At 44.3% G+C, this 22,508-nt stretch overlaps 1 protein-coding gene across 7 annotated transcripts; it reads right to left on the reverse strand.

Annotated features, from left to right (window-relative positions):
• Positions 1 to 16,770: 16,770 nt before the first annotated feature.
• On the reverse strand, positions 16,771 to 22,451 carry LOC112235208 (trafficking protein particle complex subunit 3). Of its 7 annotated transcripts, none has more exons than XR_006078576.1 (6): positions 22,312 to 22,451; positions 21,551 to 21,648; positions 20,288 to 20,387; positions 18,360 to 18,542; positions 18,047 to 18,168; positions 17,620 to 17,743 (listed from the first exon to the last, which is right to left on the reverse strand). XR_006078576.1 is itself a non-coding variant. In XM_042295306.1 (6 exons), exons 1-5 carry the CDS (start codon positions 22,351 to 22,353, stop codon positions 18,109 to 18,111), a joined length of 483 nt encoding a protein of 160 aa, XP_042151240.1. In that variant the 5' UTR covers positions 22,354 to 22,451; the 3' UTR covers positions 17,933 to 18,046; position 18,108. The 7 variants fall into 7 exon arrangements, 3 of the variants coding, with proteins under 3 accessions (XP_024259389.1, XP_042151240.1, XP_024259390.1); XR_006078574.1 differs by having other exon boundaries at positions 17,625 to 17,743; positions 17,943 to 18,168; XR_006078575.1 differs by having other exon boundaries at positions 17,670 to 17,685; positions 17,943 to 18,168.
• Between the last annotated feature and the right edge of the window lie 57 nt (positions 22,452 to 22,508).

Here is a 22,508-nt window from a genome sequence, read left to right on the forward strand (position 1 = left end):
AGAGTGGTGGTATGATGTATGGCTGATTGGTCAGAGTGGTAGTATGATGTATGGCTGATTGATCAGAGTGGTGGTATGATGTATGGCTGATTGGTCAGAGTGGTGGTATGATGTATGGCTGATTGCTATGACGTACTCCACTTCTGTCTTCACATACTGAATCCCATAACGTTAACACATATTTTACATCTCTCTCTCATCTCTCTCTCTCTCTCTCTCTCTCTCTCTCTCTCTCTCTCTATCTCTCTCTCTCTCTCTCTCTCTCTCTCTCTCTCTGTCTCTCTCTCTCTCTCTCTCTCTCTCTCTCTCTCTCTCTCTCTCTCTCTCTCTCTCTCTCTCTCTCTCTCTCTCTCTCTCTCTCTCTCTCTCTCTCTCTCTCATCTCTCTCTCTCTCTCTCTCTCTCTCTCTCTCTCTCTCATACACACATCTCAAACATCAACCGTATCTCTCTGTAATGAGACAATGTTGCTTAAAATAATGATGGTTAAAGAGGGCTCCTCCCTTGTTTCTAAATGACTCCTCGCCTCTTTCCTGCTCTTCCTTTTCCAACACCTCATCAGTCTAAATGATCCATATCGGAGGGGCCTGCAGGGGAGAAGGTGAAAAGCTTCAAGTTCCTTGGCGTACACATCACTGACAATCTGAAATGGTCCACCCAAAACAGACAGTTTGGTAAAAAAGCCGCAACAGCTCCTCTTCAACCTCAGCAGGCTGAAGAACTTCGGCTTGGCCCCTAAGACCCTCCCAAACTTTTACAGATGCACCATTGAGAGCATCCTGTCGGGCTGTATCAACGCCTGGTATGGCAACTGTACCGTCCGCAACAACAACAACAACGGCTTCCACTCAGTACCCTGCTCTAAAATTAGTCACTGTTACTAGCCAGCTACCACCCGGTTACTACCACCCGGTTACTACCACCCGGTTATTAGCACCCGGTTATTACCACCCGGTTACTGCCACATGGTTACTACCACCCGGTTACTACTACCCGGTTATTACCACCCGGTTATTGCCACCCGGTTACTGAAACCCGGTTATTACCACCTGGTTATTACCACCCGGTTACTGCCACATGGTTACTACCACCCGGTTACTACTACCCGGTTATTACCACCCGGTTATTGCCACCCGGTTACTGAAACCCGGTTATTACCACCTGGTTATTACCACGCGGTTATTGCCACCCGGTCACTGCCACCCGGTTACTACCACCCGGTTACTACCACCCGGTTATTACCACCCGGTTACTACCACCCGGTTGCCACCACCCGGTTACTACCACCCGGTTACCACCACCCGGTTACTACCACCCGGTTATTACCACCCGGTTACTACCACCCGGTTACTCATCCATGTACCTCCCTGCACCTCCTCTTTCCTGCTCTTCCTATTCCTCCACCTCATCAGTCTGTCAACCCCTGGGTTTATGAGACTGATGTTCCACTATCTGTGTGAGTGAGTGTGTGCATGTACATGCGTGGGTGCGTGGGTGCGTGGGTGCGTGCGTGGGTGTGTATCAGCCGAGTATTGTGTGAAGGTATGGTAAAAGTGTTGCACATAGTTTTTAAATATAAATATCTGAAGATGCTGGTGAATAAAGTAATAGTTTATATGGAGTACCAACTCCTGCATGTTTTGACCCTGAGTAGATCTGCATAGGTCTGATTAAAGAAGTTGAGTGCTAGTTTTTGTGTTGTTGTTGTTGTTGTTGTGTGTGTGTGTGTGTGTGTGTGTGTGTGTGTGTGTGTGTGTGTGTGTGTGTGTGTGTGTGTGTGTGTGTGTGTGTGTGTGTGTGTGTGTGTGTGTGTGTGTGTGCGTGTGTGTGTGTGTGTGCGTGTGTGTGTGTATGCGTGTTTTCCCTGAGCTTGTGTTATTGCTCATTTAGGTTAGCCCTGGAAAACTAAACACCTCGTGACACAGCCCTCCATCGCCTGGGGGCAAGGCCAGAACATGATGTCACCACTACCCAGACTGCCCTGGGGGCCTGGCGGCCGCCCCACCCGGGTGACATAGCAACGTGTCAAAAGTAGCTGTTGTGTTTCAACCAGCCACATAGCTTGTGTTTGGGGGTGTGTGTGTGTGTGTGTGTGTGTGTGTGTGTGTGTGTGTGTGTGTGTGTGTGTGTTTGAGAATGTGCGTGTGTTTGATGTGAATGCGTGTGTGCGTGTGTGTGTGTGTGTGTGTGTTTGAGAATGTGCGTGAATGTGTGAATGTGTGTGTGTGTGTGTGTGTGTGTGTGTGTGTGTGTGTGTGTGTGTGTGTGTGTGTGTGTGTGTGTGTGTGTGTGTGTGTGTGTGTGTGTGTGAGGCAGCTTGTGACAAGTTGAGTTGAAGAGTGACTAGGCATGTTTTTCGAACCACATATTGTAAAACCAGCACCAGACCATCTTACACCATGGCAGGGTGGGAATGGGGGGTTCTGTTGCTGAACAGGGCAGTCTTTGAGTCCTTGATTGGGAGACCGCCGACCCCTCCAGAACTCCAGAGTAGGGGGTCATGGGTGAAGGCATCACACAGGGGAGGGTGCCTCCCCCTGGGCCGCATACTGTATGTTACTCCATCACCTTACTTGCCTGGTGATGCTCGTTGTAAATGTAAATTCCTAATGTTTTTTTAATCAAGGTTCTGTAAACAATATTATAAAAAGGTTGTGAAAAAAAGATTCTCATGAAATGAGTTGTTATTCATTAAAACTATCAAAAGTTATTGGCACATTCTTTGTTGCAGATATCAAATGTATTTCAGATATTAGAATTTGGATGTGTGTGTGTAAATAGTTCCTCGTGATCGGTTGTCAATTAATTTTAGGTCACGATCTGGTCTTCCGAACACATCTGGACTCAAATCCACGTACATTCTTTCAGCTTCATTGGATTTAATGTCCAACATCGTTCTCCCTAGTGCCTGCTGGATAATATATACCATGACTGCATATCAGATACAGACAGACAGATACTTCAGATACTTTACGAGGCCCATCTAGCCCTATATGCTTCGGAATCAGGAGATTAAAAATAAAAGGTTGCTATCCCATTGACAAGGGCAACACTTCTGTGTGTGAGAGAGAGAGAGAGAGAGAGAGAGAGACAGAGAGAGAGAGAGAGAGAGAGAGAGACAGAGACAGAGAGAGAGAGATAGAGAAGGGAACAGCAGCCAGAAGTATAGGGCCTGTAGAGAGAATCAGTGTGTGTTATGCCCGCCCTGAAACCATATGATTGTACTCTCTCTAACCAATAAAGCCCAGACGTATTTGTCCCTCACTGAAACCATATGATTGTACTCTCTCTAGCCAATAAAGCCCCAACGTATTTGTCCCTCACTGAAACCATATGATTGTACTCTCTCTAGCCAATAAAGCCCCCGACGTATTTGTCCCTCACTGAAACCATATGATTGTACTCTCTCTAGCCAATAAAGCCCCGACGTATTTGTCCCTCAATGAAACCATATGATTGTACTCTCTCTAGCCAATAAAGCCCCGACGTATTTGTCCCTCAATGAAACCATATGATTGTACTCTCTCTAGCCAATAAAGCCCCGACGTATTTGTCCCTCACTGAAACCATATGATTGTACTCTCTCTAGCCAATAAAGCCCAGACTGACGACAGTCGGAGGCCCAGACACCATGACCCTCAGCACGAGAGGCCTGGCCACCATCCAAATATGCGCCAAGCAGGCTTGGGCCGTCACCTGGTTCATGGAACCAGGGCTGCTCTCCTTGTGTCTGGTCTGCCTGTCAATTCAATTCAATTCAAGGGGCTTTATTGGCATGGGAAACATGTGTTAACATTGCCAAAGCAAGTGAGGTAGATAATATACAAAAGTGAAATAAACAATAAACAATAACAGTAAACATTACACATACAGAAGTTTCAAAACAATAAAGACATTACAAATGTCATATTATGTATATATACAGTGTTATAACAATGTACAAATGGTTAAAGTACAAAAGGGAAAATAAATAAACATAAATATGGGTTGTATTTACAATGGTGTTTGTAAGGGATCTCGTCCTTCTCTTCTGAGGAGGAGTAGCGAGAAGGATCGGAGGACCAAAACGCAGCGTGGTAAGTGTCCATAATTTAATGAAGCAAAATGAACACTGAACAAAAACAATAAACAACAAACGAACAGTCCCGTAAGGTGAATGACAAAACACTAAACAGGAAATAAACACCCACGAAACCCAGGTGGAAAAACAACTAACGTCACCTGCCTCTGATTGAGAACCATACTAGGCAGAACACAAAAACCAACATAGAAAAACAAACAAAGACTGCCCACCCCAACTCACGCCCTGACCATACTAAAACAAAGACAAAACAAAGGAAATAAGGTCAGAACGTGACAGGTGTTTGTTCTTCACTTGTTTCCCTTTTCTTGTGGCAACAGGTCACACATCTTGCTGCTGCTGTCTTGATCAAAATTGGGTTTGTTTTTGAATTCTTTGTGGATCTGTGTAATCTGAGGGAAATATGTGTCTTTAATATGGTCATACATTGGGCAGGAGGTTAGGTTTCCACCTAATTTTGTGGGCAGTGTGCATATAGCCTGTCTTCTCTTGAGAGCCATGTCTGCCTATGGCGGCCTTTCTCAATAGCAAGGCTATGCTCACTGAGTCTGTACATAGTCAATGCTTTCCTTAAGTTTCGGTCAGTCACAGTGGTCAGGTATTCTGCCACTGTGAACTCTCTGTTTAGGGCCAAATAGCATTCTAGTTTGCTCTGTTTTTTTGTTAATTCTTTCCGATGTGTCAAGTAATTATCTTTTTGTTTTCTCATGATTTGCTTGGGTCTAATTGTGCTGCTGTCCTGGGGCTCTGTGGGGTGTGTTTGTGTTTGTGAACAGAGCCCCAGGACCAGCTTGCTTAGGGGACTCTTCTCCAGGTTCATCTCTCTGTAGGTGATGGCTTTGTTATGGAAGGTTTGGGAATTGCTTCCTTTTAGGTGGTTGTAGAATTTAACGGCTCTTTTCTGGATTTTGATAATTAGTGGGTATCGGCCTATTTCAGCTCTGCATGCATTATTTGGTGTTCTACGTTGTACGCGAAGGATATTTTTACAGAATTCTGCATGCAGAGTCTCAATTTGGTGTTTGTCCCATTTTGTGAAATCTTGGTTGGTGAGTGGACCCCAGACCTCACAACCATAAAGGGCAATGGGTTCTATGGCTGATTCAAGTATTTTTAGCCAGATCCTAATTGGTATCTTGAATTTTATGTTCCTTTTGATGGCATAGAATGCCCTTCTTGCCTTGTCTCTCAGATCGTTCACAGCTTTGTGGAAGTTACCTGTGGCGCTGATGTTTAGGCCAAGGCATGTATAGTTTTTTGTGTGCTCTAGGGCAACGGTGTCTAGATGGAATTTGTATTTGTGGTCCTGGCGACTGGACCTTTTTTGGAACACCATTATTTTGGTCTTACTGAGATTTAGTGTCAGGGCCCAGGTCTGGCAGAATCTGTGCAGAATATCTAGATGCTGCTGTAGGCCCTCCTTGGTTGGCGACAGAAGCACCAGATCATCAGCAAACAGTAGATATATGACTTCAGATTCTAGTAGGGTGAGGCCGGGTGCTGCAGACATTTCTAGTGTCCGCGTCAATTCGTTGATATATATGTTTAAGAGGGTGGGGCTTAAGCTGCATCCCTGTCTCACCCCACTGTCCTGTGGGAAGAAATGTGTGTTTTTTGCCTATTTTAACTGTGTGTCTGTCTGTCTGTCAGTCAGTCAGTCAGTATTTTTCTTTCATTTCTATTTCGCTCTCTCTCTCTTTCTCTCGCTCTCTGTCTCTCTCTCTTTCCATCTCTCTCTCTCTCCTCCCTCAGTCCAGTGACAGGGCTGGTACACAGGTAGTCTGGGTCAGATGTGGATCTGAACAGCAGCATGCCCAACCAGGATGGTTAATAGGAGAAAGGCCCAGTGCTTTATGAAGTATGTGGATAGGGCTTTCTTTACCTATTCTGCTAAACATGCATAAAAAACAGACGCACACATCCATGTGTGTACACACAAAGTCAGAGAGAAACGCACGCACACATGCCACACACACACACACACTTCTTCCAATGTGCAGAGCAATACAAATGTAGCAGGCTTTCAGAACAATGCTCATCTTATTCCTATGTTGAATGACAGGAGCAGGAAATGAATAACACAGAGGAGTCTTGCAAATGTGAACACATATAGGAACATTGAGCACACACTTATAGTTAGGCATACACATACTCTTCATAACACTGAAGACACACACACACACACTCTCTCCCTCAACGTGATCAAGACAAAGGACTACAGAAAAAGGAGGGCCGAGCACACCTCCATTCTCATCGACGGAGCTGTAGTGGAGCAGGTTGAGAGCTTCAAGTTCCTTGGTGTCCACATCACCAACAAATTAACATGGTCCAAACACACCAAGACAGTCGTGAAGAGCGCACAACAAAACCTATTCCCCCTCAGGAGACTGAAAAGATTTGGCATGGGTCCTCAGATCCTCAAAAAGGTCTACAGCTGCACCATCGAGAGCATGACTGGTTGCATCACCACCTGGTATGGCAACTACTCGGCCTCCGACTGCAAGGCACACTTAACAGTTCTACCCCAAACCATAAGACTACACAGCTAATCAAGTGGCTAACCTCAATTACCTCGACTAACCTGTACCCCACACATTGACTCTGTACCGGTACCCCCTGTATATAGCCTCGCTACTGTTAATTTTATTTTTGCTCTTTAATTATTAGTTATTTTTATTATTTATTTTCTTCTTTTATTGATTTTTTTTAACTTCAGTTTAGTTTAGGAAATACTTTCTTAACACTTATTTTTCTTAAAACTGCATTGTTTTTAAGGGCTTGTAAGTAAGCATTTCACTGTAAGGTCTGCTACACCTGTTGTATTCAGCATTTCACTGTAAGGTCTGCTACACCTGTTGTATTTGGTGCATGTGACAAATAAAATGTGATTTGATTTGATTTTACTTACTCACATAGGGTACTCAACCTCAATCATCAAATCAAACCGAACTTTATTTACATAGCACATTTGTTACAGCAAATGTATTTCAAGGCACTTAACATGTCAATAACAAAAGGTGAGGAAGATGTTTCTAAACGTTTCTATGCAAAAAACAAAGTCAAGACAGACATTATGTGTGTGTACAAACATAGAACACACAAAACCCACACCAACATGCACACATGAACAAATAAGTATGTTATCAGCAACACAACAACACACTCTATCTCTCTCACACATACACCCACCCACACACACACAAACACACACACACACACACACACACACTGCAAACTATTTTCCTCCACTGGTTCTGAAAAGTCTATTTCCGTCTCTTGTTAATGGGGTGGTGAAATCAGAAGTGATTGTTCTTGCAACATTTGTGTTATTCAGTTGTTTCTGGGCTCTCATTAAGCTAGCACCACCAGGAAGCCTCTAATAGACCACTGGCTTTCCAGTACCTCTAACAGACCACTGGCTTTCCAGTACCTCTAACAGACCACTGGCTTTCCAGTACCTCTAACAGACCACTGGCTTTCCAGTACCTCTAACAGACCACTGGCTTTCCAGTACCTCTAACAGACCACTGGCTTTCCAGTACCTCTAACAGACCACTGCCTTTCCAGTACCTCTAACAGACCACTGGTTTCCAGTACCTCTAACAGACCACTGGCTTTCCAGTACCCCTAACAGACCACTGGCTTTCCAGTACCTCTAACAGACCACTGGCTTTCCAGTACCTCTAACCGACCACTGGTTTCCAGTACCACTAACAGACCACTGGCTTTCCAGAACCTCTAACAGACCACTGGCTTTCCAGTACCACTAACATACCACTGGCTTTCCAGTACCTCTAACAGACCACTGGCTTTCCAGTACCTCTAACAGACCATTTCCAGTACCACTAACCGACCACTAGCTTTCCAGTACCACTAACAGACTACTGGCTTTCCATTACCTCTAACAGACCACTGGCTTTCCAGTACCTCTAACAGACCACTGGTTTCCAGTACCTCTAACAGACCACTGCCTTTCCAGTACCTCTAACAGACCACTGGTTTCCAGTACCTCTAACAGACCACTGGCTTTCCAGTACCCCTAACAGACCACTGGCTTTCCAGTACCTCTAACAGACCACTGGCTTTCCAGTAGCTCTAACATACACATTTCCAGTACCACTAACCAGACCACTGGCTTTTAACAGTACCACTAACAGACTACTGGCTTTCCAGTACCTCTAACAGACCACTGGCTTTCCAGTACCTCTAACAGACCACTGGCTTTCCAGTACCTCTAACAGACCACTGGTTTCCCGTACCTCTAGCAGACCACTGGTTTCCAGTACCTCTAACAGACCACTGGCTTTCCAGTACCTCTAACAGACCACTGGCCTTCCAGTACCAATAACAGACCACTGGCTTTTCCAGTACCTCTAACAGACCACTGGCTTTCCAGTACCTCTAACAGACCACTGGTTTCCAGTACCTCTAACAGACCACTGTCTTTCCAGTACCTCTAACAGACCACTGTCTTTCCAGTACCTCTAACAGACCACTGGCTTTCCAGTACCTCTAACAGACCACTGGCTTTCCAGTATCTCTAATAGACCACTGGCTTTCCAGTACCTCTAACAGAACACTGGCTTTCCAGTACCTCTAACAGACTACTGGCTTTCCAGTACTTCTAACAGACCACTGGTTTCCAGTACCACTAACAGACCACTGGCTTTCCAGTACCTCTAACAGACCATTGGCTTTCCAGTATCTCTAACAGACCACTGCCTTTCCAGTACCTCTAACAGACCACTGCCTTTCCAGTACCTCTAACAGACCTCTGCCTTTCCAATACCTCTAACAGACCACTGCCTTTCCAGTACCACTAACAGACTACTGGCTTTCCAGTACCACTAACAGACCACTGGCTTTCCAGTACCTCTAACAGACCACTGGTTTCCAGTACCACTAACAGACCACTGGCTTTCCAGTACCTCTAACAGACCACTGGCTTTCCAGTACCTCTAACAGACTATTGGCTTTCCAGTACCTCTAATAGACCACTGGCTTTCCAGTACCTCTAACAAACCACTGGCTTTCCAGTACCTCTAACAGACTACTGGCTTTCCAGTACCTCTAACAGACCACTGGCTTTCCAGTACCTCTAACAGATCACTGGCTTTCCAGTACCTCTAACAAACCACTGGCTTTCCAGTACCTCTAACAAACCACTGGCTTTCCAGTACCTCTAACAAACCACTGGCTTTCCAGTACCTCTAACAAACCACTGGCTTTCCAGTACCTCTAACAGACCACTGGCTTTCCAGTACCTCTAACAGACCACTGGCTTTCCAGTACCTCTAACAAACCACTGGCTTTCCAGTACCTCTAACAAACCACTGGCTTTCCAGTACCTCTAACAAACCACTGGCTTTCCAGTACCTCTAACAAACCACTGGCTTTCCAGTACCTCTAACAAACCACTGGCTTTCCAGTACCTCTAACAGACCACTGGCTTTCCAGTACCTCTAACAAACCACTGGCTTTCCAGTACCTCTAACAGACCACTGGCTTTCCAGTACCACTTCAGCTTTCACTTCCTTACAGTAACTTGACATTTGGAGCAACTTAGAAATTTGACGTGGACAAAAGTCTGCAATTTAAGTTAAATTGGCCAACACGTCAGATCATGTTGGTTCCAACAGGTGTGTGTGTATGTATGTACAGTGGTGGAAAAAGTACCCAGCTGTCATACTTGAGTAAAAGTAAAGATACCTTTACAGAAAACGGCTCAAGTAAAAGTGAAAGTCACCCAGTAAAATCCTTCTTGAGTAAAAGTCTAAAAGTATTTGGTTTTTAAATATACTTACGTATTAAAAGTTAATGTAATTGCTAAAATATATTAAAGTATCAAAAGTAAAAGTACAAAAGCATAAATCATTTCAAATTGCTTAAATTAAGCAAACCAGACTGCACCATGTTCTTGTTTTGTTTAATTTACCGAAAGCCAGGGGCATGCTCCAACACTCAGACATCATTTACAAACTCAGAAAGTGAGTCCTCCAGATCAGAGGCAGTAGGGATGACAGGGATGTTCTCCTGTATGTGAATTAGACCATTTTCCTTTCCTGCTAAACATTCAAAATGTAATGAGTACTTCTGGGTTTCAGGAAAAATGTATGGAGTGAAAAGCACATCATTTTATTTAGGAATGGAGTGAAGTAATATTAAAACTTGTCAAAAATATAAATAGTAAAGTAAACTACAAATACCTCAAAAAACGACTTAAGTAGTACTTGAAAATATTTTTATTGAAGTGCTTTACACATCCATTTAACCAGCTTCGCAGCTTTAACAACTCCATAATAGGGACCCCCTTTCATACGTGAAGGGAGTTACTGTGATACAGGGCAACATGATTGCTTATGGACTCTCACTAACCCACAATGGCCTGGAGTAGAGCCCATACACACACATCCACACACACGCACGCACACACACGCACAAACACACATACACACACACAACATAGAGATTGAGGCCTCTATGTCTCCAGTCACACATGTCTCCCACATTTAGGATTGTTCAAATCTCCAGCTCACCCGTTATATCCCTGTCTCCCTCCATTCTCCAGCCGGATAGCTTGAGGTGTTTTATGTGGAAAGTGAAAAGTCATACTTACAGATCTAGTTTGTGTCCCATTTGGGATGCAGAGTACTCACAGCAGTCTACTCTTCAATATGACAATTCCCCGATCTACAATGCCTTCCCTATCTTGCTTGAGCTAAGTAGGTTTCTGTGGTGTTGAGGCTCGCAAACAATCATGTTGAGTCGATGTTAGGCCGATGGCACCTTAACACCCGCACCTCACCTCACCCCACGCCATCCCCACACTAATCACAAACACACACACACCTACACACACACACACACTCACTCACACACACAGTGTTTCGGTCCATGTTTGGCAGTTGTGAGCCGTGATATCCCGTCCTGTTCAGCTGAGCTCCAGCCTCCAGGCAGCCTTGTGGTCTCTCTCTCTCTCTCTCTCTGTCTCTCTCTCTCTGTCTCTCTCTCTCTCTCTGTCTCTCTCTCTCTTTCTCTCTCTCTCTCTCTCTCGTTCTCTCTCTCTCTCTTTCTCTCTCTCTCTCTCTCTCTCTCTCTCTCTCCTCTCTCTCTCTCTCTCTCTCTCTCTCTCTCTCTCTCTCTCTCTCTCTCTCTCTCTCTCTCAGGGAAGCTTGGTTTGATATGAGGCAAGGGCAATCCAGGACTCTCTCTCTAGCATTCCTGCGTTTCAATAGGAATTACAATATTCGTTATTGCCTGGATGATTGATACAAATATATGCTTACATATGTGCGTTTTGTAGGCAAAACCCTGGAATAATGAAGTCTGAGGTGAGGTACCATACATTTGCCCCAAGGCCAACTGGTGTCAAATTAAACATGACACTTTTCTCTCACTTACTCTCTCTCTTTCTCTATCTATCTATATATCTCTCTCTCTCTTGTTCTTTCTCTCTCTCTCTTTCTTTCCTAAATGTTTTCATTTCAACTGTGCCAAGTTGGAAAGCTCTGCCTGTGTTACATAAACTCCACCTAGATCAGTGTAGAGGTCAGAGGAGACAGAGAGGAGACAGAGAGAGAGAGGAAGAGAGAGAGAGGAAGAGAGAGGAGACAGAGAGAGAGAGGAGAAAGAGAGGAGAAAGGGAGAGAGAGGAAGAGAGAGAGAGAGAGAGAGAGAGGAAGAGAGAGAGAGAGAGAGAGAGAGAGAGAGAGAAGAGAGAAAGAAGAGAGAGAGAGGAAGAGAGAGGAAGAGAGAGGAAGAGAGAGGGAGAGAGAGAGAGAGGAAGAGAGAGGAAGAGAGAGGAAGAGAGAGAGAGAGAGAGGAAGAGAGAGGAAGAGAGAATACAATATAGAGGAATAAAGGGATAAGAGTGGTAAAGAATTAATGGGATTAAACCTGTATGATCATCAAAAGGAAAGCTCTCTTCTTTTCATACAGTCCTATTGAGAGAGGAAGAACAAAATATCGTGAGGAAATTGGAACCAGAGGGATGGCAGCTTAGCAGCGAGCATCCAAAAAGCTGGGAAGAAAGAGAAAGAGGAAAAATAGAAACAACGTATCAGACGGGTTGGCCTCTGCAGCTCTAGCCAAACCATGGCTGTACCAGAGATCACTCCTTATCTTACCTTTGACGCATACTTCAGTCAGACACTGCACGATAACTTGTGATGCGTTTTCATATAACATGCACAGTTTCAATATTCTTTATTCTAACATATGGAGACAAAAAGGCAGCTTCTCAAATGGCACCATATGATATAATTACATATTAGAACATTAAAAATATGTCATTTAATAGGATCTGTGTGCACTCTATTCCCTGTACGAAAAAGGATGCCATTTTGGAAGCACACAAAATACCCTTCAAACACTGAACACTATTGAGTTGTTCCTAATCGTGTGACCTGACCAGAACAAACTCAGGGCCCTACATTAGGTCCACCAGGCTTTGAGGCCTGTGGGTTTGGAGTGGGTCTGTATCAGACTGTGGCCAACACTGAGACACATGAATACGGATGAAATTAATCATTATCTGCTTTTTTCCATCAAAAATACATTTGCACTAAGGTCAACATATTTTGTGTTTTTTGATGGACAATCATCTCCGTCAACAAATGTCTCCCATTTTTAAACCATTGGCTCAATTGTTAATTTTTAGACACAAAATCTCTCTCTAGCCGACTGGTTGTACCCTTAGTCACCACAGTAAGATGATGATTCATCTCCCAAAATGCCTTGCAGGTGGAACTGTGTAGATTTCTGTAGTTTTTAGAACATAGCTACAGGCGTACAAATAAGCAACGCTTACATATTAATAAGTAAATATGACAAAGAAAACTGGAAAACAGTCTCAGCAATGATTTATTTCAGGTGTGAATTCTGTACCATGTGGTTTAGATGAGCAACTCTCTCACTGTTTATTAGAAAAGCTCTGCAGGAAGTTAGTGTACAAAGAAAGCCATGTAGAGGGGGCGATTCTTCTTTTAAATCATGTTACCAATGTACAGGGACAGAGAGGGACCAGAAATCGGCCTGGGCATTTCTAACACACTGGCCCATTTGTTTCCTTGAGGCCGAGTTATTGGCCAAATAATGATAATTGGGTGGAAACCCACAATTTAGACCGGCCTACTGGCCTAAGGATGGCCAAGGCCAACTGTCATTTGCCTGAACTGCTATTTGGACAGTCGGTCTCTGCCTATATACTCCAACAGTCAACTCAGACGGTGACATCAGACATGCCTCTTCCCTCCAATTCCCTGCCAATTGTCTGAAATTCCGGGTCTGGGATTCCTTACGGAAACAAGCTGTTCCATGTCTTAGTGCATCCTCTCCTTCCCCAAAACACACAGGGCGTCTTCCGGAATACTGTCCATGCACTTGTCATCTCCCTTCTCTCTCCACTGTCCAGACACGAGATACGCTCCGGAAAAGTCAGGAAAACCAGGGATGCTTCAAGCCTACCTAACTTGAGAGAATGAGAGAACACTTTCCGTCATGTAAGCATTTGCAGAGTTCCCAGAGCTTGCCTGATATTCCCAGTGTTCCGATATTCCCAAAGGTGGGATCTTTTTCATATCTCTTTCATTTGACTCACCTCACTCTCTTTGGCAAGGCTTGACAGAATGAGAAACAGAGGCAGAGATGAGGAGAGAAATCAAGAGTCATGGAGAAGAGAGACAAAAAGATGGTGGGATAGACAGGGTGGGATAGACAGGGTAGGATAGACGGGGTGGGATAGACAGGGTTGGATAGACAGGGTAGGATAGGCATGGTGGGATAGATAGGGTGGGATAGACAGGGTGGGATAGACAGGGTAGGATAGGCATGGTGGGATAGATAGGGTGGGATAGACAGGGTGGGATAGACAGGGTAGGATAGGCATAGTGGGAAATACTGGGTGGGAAAACAGGGTGGGATAGGCATGGTGGGATAGACAGGGTGGGATAGACAGGGTGGGATAGACAGTGTAACAGGGTGGAATAGAAAGGGTAGGATAGACATGGTGGGATAGATAGGGTGGGATAGACAGGTTGGGATAGATAGGGTGGGACAGACAGGGTGGAATAGACAGGGTAGGATAGGCATGGTGGGATAGACAGGGTGGAATATATAGGGTGGGATAGACAGGGTCGAATAGACAGGGTGGAATAGACAGGGTGGAATAGACAGGGTGGAATAGATAGGGTGGGATAGACAGGGTGGAATAGACAGGATGGAATAGATAGGGTGGGATAGACAGGGTGGAATAGACAGGGTGGAATAGACAGGGTGGAATAGACAGGGTGTGATAGACAGGGTGGGATAGACAAGACGTGATAGATATAAAATTGAGGGTGGTGGAGGAAGGATGGGCTATTCAATAATATAGGCCAGCACAGTGACATCCATGTGCTAGCGAGGCCTTTTCTGTCATAGCATGTTGTTCTCCATGTGTTTCCTATAAAGACCCTATGGAAGTTTAGCCAGTTTAAAGCAGATCGGGGTGCATCATCTCAGGTCTGCAACATTTTCTGCTTGTTTGTCCCGGGCTGTCATAGTAAAGTTTTATTGAAAAATAGAGTGAGCTGCGTGAAGAATTAAGTGTGTAACACGTGAACAAATTGTGTGTGTGGGATATGAATGATGGGGCGTCTCTCTCAATCCTGCATGTGTTTCTCTGTGCTGTTTAACAAGCATAAGACATACAGCCACAGAGACAGAGAGAGAGAGAGAGAGAGAGAGAGAAGGGGGGGAGATACTCTTATCTCAGATACACAGTTCTTACCCTGAGCTTTACAGACCCTAACGACCAAAGATAAAGTGATGTAACACATCTGATTGTTGCTCGGGTCAGAGAGTGAGGACAGGAGTGTGTGTGAGCTCCTGTGTCCTGAGTGCAAGTCTGTGAGCACGCTCCTGTGTCCTGAGTGCAAGTCTGTGCTCCTGTGTCCTGAGTGCAAGTCTGTGAGCACGTTCCTGTGTCCTGAGTGCAAGTCTGTGCTCCTGTGTCCTGAGTGCAAGTCTGTGAGCACGCTCCTGTGTCCTGAGTGCAAGTCTGTGCTCCTGTGTCCTGAGTGCAAGTCTGTGAGCACGCTCCTGTACACTGAGTGCAAGTCTGTGCTCCTGTGTTCTGAGTGCAAGTCTGTGAGCAAACTCCTGTGTCCATGTGTGTGTGTGCTCCTGTGTCTTGAATGTGTGCGCTCTCCTGTGTGTGTGTGTGTGTGTGTGTGTGTGTGTGTGTGTGTGTGTGTGTGTGTGTGTGTGTGTGTGTGTGTGTGTGTGTGTGTGTGTGTGTGTGTGTGTGTGTGTGTGTGTGTGTGTGTGTGTGTGTGTGTGTGTATACACACACGCTCCTAAATTCCTGGGCGCATGTGGAAGAGTGATACAGGTTTTCTCGCAGCAACAGTCCACAGTATCCCAGCTGTATATCCCCCTGGTACACGGCTCTAATTCTGCCAAGTGATTTACATGGAACGTCTGCACAAAACCATTTCCTCCCTGCTCGCCATCCAATACACACATTATAGACCTACAAAATGTATATATATGTGGATGTAAACTGGAGCAAGAGCTCTTCAGAGGACGAGGGGCTTACTTCACACTGACAGTCCTCACAGTGTGTCCACTTTCCACTGTTTATCCTCTCTAACGTCTCCGATTCCAGGCGGGAGAGTGGATATAGGATTTATTTAGTTAGTAATGAAGGACAGCCCCTTCCCTGAAGGTTGGAAAGCAGACATTGATTGTATCAAACCTATTTTGAACTATCTACAGTATTTTGGAATATTGTAGAATAAATATTGGTCTTTCGGTGTGTGGGAAGGTTGCTTTACTGTTATCATACATTTCACTTGATTCTCATTATGTGCAGAGTAACCTTCTCACCTACATATTCAAACCTCATCCCTATCTTTCAATAAAAAAAACATGAATCAAAGCTATAGGTAAAAGCTGCCTTTATAAGCTTTACCATTAAAGGGGTTAACAGAAATTGATCTTAGATCAGTGTCTAAGGGGAAACTCTTAAAATGAGAGTGACCTGCAGAGGGAATGTTTTTGGAGTGAGACAGTGTTGGGGAATGCAATGCCCACAGTGACCTCTGGTGGTTTCTGTCAGTATGAACACCACAGAACAATACATTTGTGTGTGTGTGTGTATGTATGGCCAGCCCTGTGTGCTCTGCTGTGATTGACGAGGTGAGTGATTTGCCTCAACAAGCGATTGTGTTGGTGACCCCTGGATGATGTCAGTTATGGGCAGAATGGACCTCTGGTCTTTAATGACAACTTGCCCTGCTAGCCCTGTCCAAACACCCCGCCCACTCATTCACTCACACACACACCCCTGTTCCAGACAGCCTGTTATTAAGTGGCTGTTCCTAAAACATGGCTGTCAGACACACACACACACATCCTGACTGTTTCCATGAAGCCTGAACAAACATCTGAGCCTTTAGGTCTGTGTAATTGTTGTTTGACTGGACTAAGCAGCTCCAGAGGAATAACTGCCTCAGTGCACTGGGGAAGGGTGTGACACTTCATTACGTGTGAAGAGACCTGCAGCAGGTTAACATGGAACACAGATCCTACTATGTACCCTCATGGACGCACACATCCAACATGTGTGTTTTCTACCAGCTTTAGCTGTAATATGTCATGAATAAAACTTAACAGATTGACGTATCAGCCTACTTAAATGAACATACATGTGGCTGTATCTTTTTTATTTATTTAATGCATAGACACAACAAATAAACATATTATACACAGACATTAACAGAACCTCTGATCTTATATTTAAAAAACTAAATGTCAAAACAAAACTTGTGTCAAAATCTGGTCCACCGTGTACAACACAATTGACTTGGTAGTGAAACCATCACATTCCATTCAGTGATCTAAATTGATTAAATGAACAGAATTTAAAATCAAAAACATTTCCATTTGTAATGGGCCAGGAGCTTTTCCTGACTACTTTCACTAGACAAAAAGCCTAGACAATATCTAAGGGACAAAGTTTTTCTCATAAATTAACATATGTGATGAAGTGGCCAAGGAGTTCCTCATCCCAGGAGCAGAGATTAAAGGGGAAAGGTCAGGGGTCATATGAGCAGACAGTAAAGGTCAAGGATCATAGTTCAGCAGAAGTCCTTCCATAAACCAAACGGTGCATCTCAAAGGCCAAGTCCTCTCCTTCCCTGAGTTGAACTCTCATCTATCCATTATCTTTACACGGTGTAGATGAAGGGAAGGAGACAAGGAGAGGAAGATAGAATACATTTGAGACACGCCCAAGGACTTAATTTCCTTGTCTCCATTCTTTCAGTGAAGGGTTACCCAATACCTTTTTCTCGCCCTCTCTCTCCGTACCCCCCTGAGTGACATCAGATTCAGGATGGATGGAGAGCGAGAGGAGAGGTGGAGGTTTCTCTCTCTCACTCACTCTCTGTGTGTTTCTCTCACTCATCCCCGGCCGGTAGGTTCTCTTCCATCCTCTTGATGAACTTCATGCGGATCTCTGTGACATTGTCTCCTCTCAGGGTGTCCTGAGAAAACTTCACCTCCACTGCCATCTGCACCTTATAGGGGGAAGAGAGAGAAGGAGATATTAGCCATCTGCACCTTATAGGGGGAAGAGAGAGGAGATATTAGAAAACTTCACCTCCACTGCCATCTGCACCTTCATCCACTGCCATCTGCACCTTATAGGGGAAGAGAGAGAAGGAGATATTAGCCATCTGCCACCTTATAGGGGGAAGAGAGAGGAGATATTAGAAAACTTCACCTCCACTGCCACTGCCATCTGCACCTTATAGAGGGGGAAGTGGGAAGAGAGAGAAGGAGATATTAGAAAACTTCACCTCCACTGCCATCTGCACCTTATAGGGGGAAGAGAGAGAAGGAGATATTAGAAAACTTCACCTCCACTGCCATCTGCACCTTATAGGGGGAAGAGAGAGAAGGAGATATTAGCCATCTGCACCTTATAGGGGGAAGAGAGAGAAGGAGATATTAGAAAACTTCACCTCCACTGCCATCTGCACCTTATAGGGGGAAGAGAGAGAAGGAGATATTAGAAAACTTCACCTCCACTGCCATCTGCACCTTATAGTGGGAAGAGAGAGGAGATATTAGAAATGAAGGGGGAAAAAGAGAACTATTCTCATGATACATGAACATAACATAAATCACGCAAATATAATTTTCACACTACCGTGCTCTGATATTTTTATATATCAGGCTCGGTTAGGCTTGTCTCAGTAGTGTGAATAGGCCTAAAGAAGCTCTATCTTTACCATCTCCAGAGCTCCTCGGAGTACCCCACACAGCAGGTTGGAGTAGACCAAGGAGCTGTGGTTGTCAGGCAGCTCTACAAAGTCCACTAGGGGGTTACTCTCCAGGATGAGGGAGAACTCGTCTCCCGCCGGGCTCCAGTTGGTCACACTGGGGGTGATGCCCAGGTACATCTTAAACGCCACCTGTTGAAATACACATACAATCACACAATGCTGTTAATGTTACTGTTACAATGGTGTTACATGTGCTGTGTTCATAATGGAACAGAGACCATCACTCCCTTACAAGATGAATCACTGAATGCCGACACTTACACTTTATATTTAGAGAGGGTTGAACAAGCCAGGGTGTGTACAATCTTTCCTCACCAAGAATTCCCCCTTGTTGAGATAATCAGCGATCAAGTCACTGGTTGTTAGTCAATATCAAAGACTGCTAGCGAGAGCTGCCCTGTCGTGCAGTCGCGGCGCTGAAATCTGCATAAACTGGGAACATTTTCAACTGGTCTCTAGCTCCGTCATCCAGGGCCTGGTGTCCCAAAATCATCTTAAGGTTAAGTTCCTCGTTAGAACCTTTGTGGGAGCATCGTTACATCTAAATGATCGTTAGTAAAGTTGCACTTGAAAACACTCTTTATTTACCGACTGCCTCAGACCACTCATAGAACAGCTAAGTGTTGATGCTTTGATTGCCCTTCCACACCACTTTATACACAGAATATCTCTGCTTAACATAGAATCAAGCTGTTTCTCTGTGACCGCCGATAACTTTGTAACGAAGTCGACTACAAATACAAAGTTGCCAATGTCTTTGAACAAGCGAAGGATAAAAAGATGATTCAAATGAAAAACGAGATGACTATGGGCTACATAATCATTAGAATAAGCCGCCTCAATATTTGCAGCCATAAGCTGTATCTCTACGAGCTGATCCGTGGTCAGTATTTTGGATCTTCGGCCGTTGTAGGAACGATGCATTGTTAAAACCCTTCTAAGGCTAAGTTGCATTGCTAACGGGAAACCGGGCCCAGAGTGCTAAGTTGCTGTGTGTCTACATGAACATGTCCGGTCACTGATAGCTAGGTTGCTCATTATCTTGGCAAGTCTGAACAGCAGAGGCTTACAGTTTATCATCTAGACCAATATTCCATACTACCGCCTTCCATATAACTGAACCATAGGCCTACAATGCAAGATTACACCTGTGAAACGACTTAGCAGAACTGTTAGAACAGACAGAGTGCTCTACATGGTTACTTGCATTTCAACCACAAGATGGGAGAAGTGGTTTTGTGCTTAAAGTCTACAGTGTTTTGGTATCGGGCCTGCTGTTCTGTTGAACTGTTTACCAATGTAATGTACAGCAAACTACTGTCTGACCACATAGTCACAGGCACAAGCGTGTGTGTGGTGTCATCCCTTCAGTGTGAACTAATATATTTGGCCGAGGGGTTGGGTTTCACCCTAGGTGTAGGTTGACCGTGCGGCTCAGACTACCGTATAGCAAAGACAAAAAGCAGTGGGGAACATGAGCCCACACACACACACGGGGGCTGGGGCTAGTTGGCTTTGCGGTGACATAGCTGGGATGCTTCCCTACCTGCTTGAGTGCAGAGAAATGAAAAGCAGTAGAGAGGATTTATGAAAGCTCAGAAACTATGCAGACTACTGCAGGTTGGAGTTGAAATTCCAGTCGCCAACTCTCTCGCTCTCTAACTCACTCACAGTCAACCTCTTTCTCTTCCTCCCTCTTTTTACCAGCTCTCTCCCTCTCCCAGATCTCAATCTCTCTCGCTCTTCTTCCTTATCCCTCTCTTTCTTTCTCTCCCTGTCCTTTCTCTCTTCATCTCGCACTTCCCCCTCTCCTCTCTCCTTTCTGGGAGCGTTCCAAGGACACGTTCCGATTGGCTCGGGGACGTCCCCACTACCTTAGCAATGACATCGGCTGTTTCTCGGAAATCCTGACACCTCCCAACGCTGGAGCGTGCCAAGAAGTCCTCGATGAGACGCACTCCGATATTGTATCCCCTGGAAAAAAACAAAAGAGTGGGGAAAGAGTGAGTAAAGGAGAATGAGTGCTAAATGCTATACAAATCAAATCAATTTTTTTTTGTCACATACAAATGTTTAGCAGATGTTTTTGCGGGTGAAGCGAAATGTTTGTGTTTCTAGCTCCAACAGTGCAGTAATATCTAACAATTCACACAACCTAAAGGTAAAAGAATGGAATGAAGGAATATATAAATATTAGGATGAGCAATGTCTGAGTGGAATAAACTATAATGCAGTATATACACATATGAGATGAGTAAAGCAAAAATATGTAAACATTATTAAAAGTGACCACTTCAGAGCAGCGATTCCACATTTCCGGTAAAGATTTCAGACATGTACACTGGCTTAGTCAGACCTCAACACAGAGCTGAAAGAAAGAGGGAGATATAGAGAGCAATAGAGAAGCATCTGGACCCTAAAGGAGTCAGATGAGATCATCACCCGAATTAACCATATTTGGGGCAGACCATGCTACAGTAGGTATATTAGTTAAGCCAAGATCAGAATACATTCACAGGCCATATCACACAAGCTCCATCTCTCAGCCTCTCAAACTTAAAATATTACTTTGCCATTTTATTACTTTGGAAAAGTTAACTACACCTTTAAAGGTTTCTAAGCCAGCATAGACCTTTACTAGACAGCACAATTATTCACAATGGGTACACCACCCCCTTTTCCCCCTTTCAAATTGATTTTCATTTGTCTGTTCCTCAAAAGAGGAGGGGATGGAGCCAGTGAATTCCAGGAGACGGTTGGAAAGCGAAGAAGACTCCTAACATGGATGTGTGAAAGGTGATTACTGCCCTGGTTGTTGACCACCTGTTACATCTCACACACACACACATTAAATCACTAGTCTACTGGTGTCAAGTTTTAGAGGGATGGAGAATTTGCCCGTGTGGTGTAGGTTGGTGGGAAACATCAGAGGCAGAAAGCGCTAGCACCACTTTGTCCATTTGCAGAGTAAAGGACAAACTGAAAATGAAACACAGAGTGGCAGAATTTACAGGTTAAGAGCAAAACAGTGCACTTCTCTCTCTCTCACACACACACACGCCTCAATTGTTCTCCTTGTTTCCTTTCATTGATCACGTATAAGTGAGAGAGAGAGAGAGAGTTGAGAAGAGACTCACATCTTATCCAGCTGTTTGTTGACCTCCTCGTCATTCTCATAGTCCTTACACAGCTGGGTTACCAGGGCCCCGTATGTCAGTGTGAACAACTCTGCGTTCTACAAGAGAGGAAGAGAGAGACAGGAAAAGAAAGGGAGAAATAAAAACTTAACTGTCAGCACCCCCTGGTGTAACAACTTCAAAACAACAGACATCTTTTATTGATTCAAAGACAGTGAATAATTTATTGTATTGCAGATGCAGCACTTTCATAAATTAATCCAGCCTGACTAAATTATGTAGACTTGGTTCAGGTACCTACCATAAAGACAAATACCAATATCATACGGCATATTATGACTTTACAATTGCCATCCATGCCAGGGTAATAGTTAATATGCTTAGCAAATGCAAAAGGTAGCTACGCCTGAATAGTCTTTTTTTTGTAACACTTACTGTCATTTTGGTAGCTAGCTAATTTGCAGTGACTGAGCGTGTCTGCCATCTCACTAGCTAGCTAATGAAATACTAGCTAACAGGGTAGCTTCCTGTATTTGTCATTCATTGATTTCTCACGTAATATCTAAATTGCACTACAGCTAAGCTAATATGTCCTTAATACCTTGTCAAAACACGCATTATCAGATCAACATAATAACGTGTTTTTGGAGGTTAATAAAAGGCAGCTTGTCGTCTAAATTAGCCACCTAGCGTTAGCTTGTTTACTAACTACCTAGCATTCATTGAGTAGTCCGAATGCTAAGCAGAACGCGACTTCTTACCATCTTTTTGCTGTCTGTGGTTCGGTTGGATTGCCTTGACATAGTGTATTGGGTTACAGGCTTGTAAAGATGACTGAGTATTTATCCTTTATTTATTTCTTTATTTGAAAGCGGTCCCCGTGATCTATTTTCTGTATCAGCTGTCAAACACCCAACTTCCTGAACACAAGCTGGAACCGGAAGCAGCGGAGGGTTGT

Source organism: Oncorhynchus tshawytscha, linkage group LG13 (genome assembly GCF_018296145.1).
Source record: "Oncorhynchus tshawytscha isolate Ot180627B linkage group LG13, Otsh_v2.0, whole genome shotgun sequence".
In the NCBI taxonomy this organism is placed as follows: domain Eukaryota; kingdom Metazoa; phylum Chordata; class Actinopteri; order Salmoniformes; family Salmonidae; genus Oncorhynchus; species Oncorhynchus tshawytscha.

Excerpts from the sequence above, each read along its gene's own strand:
- LOC112235208 (XM_024403621.2), bottom strand. The coding sequence starts at position 22,353 with ATGTCAAGGCAATCCAACCGAACCACAGACAGCAAAAAGATG. Across the intron at positions 20,388-21,550 it reads AACAAACAGCTGGATAAGAT|GGGATACAATATCGGAGTGC; the intron begins GTGAGTCTCTTC and ends GTTTTTTTCCAG. Across the intron at positions 18,543-20,287 it reads CAGCCGATGTCATTGCTAAG|GTGGCGTTTAAGATGTACCT; the intron begins GTAGTGGGGACG and ends GTATTTCAACAG.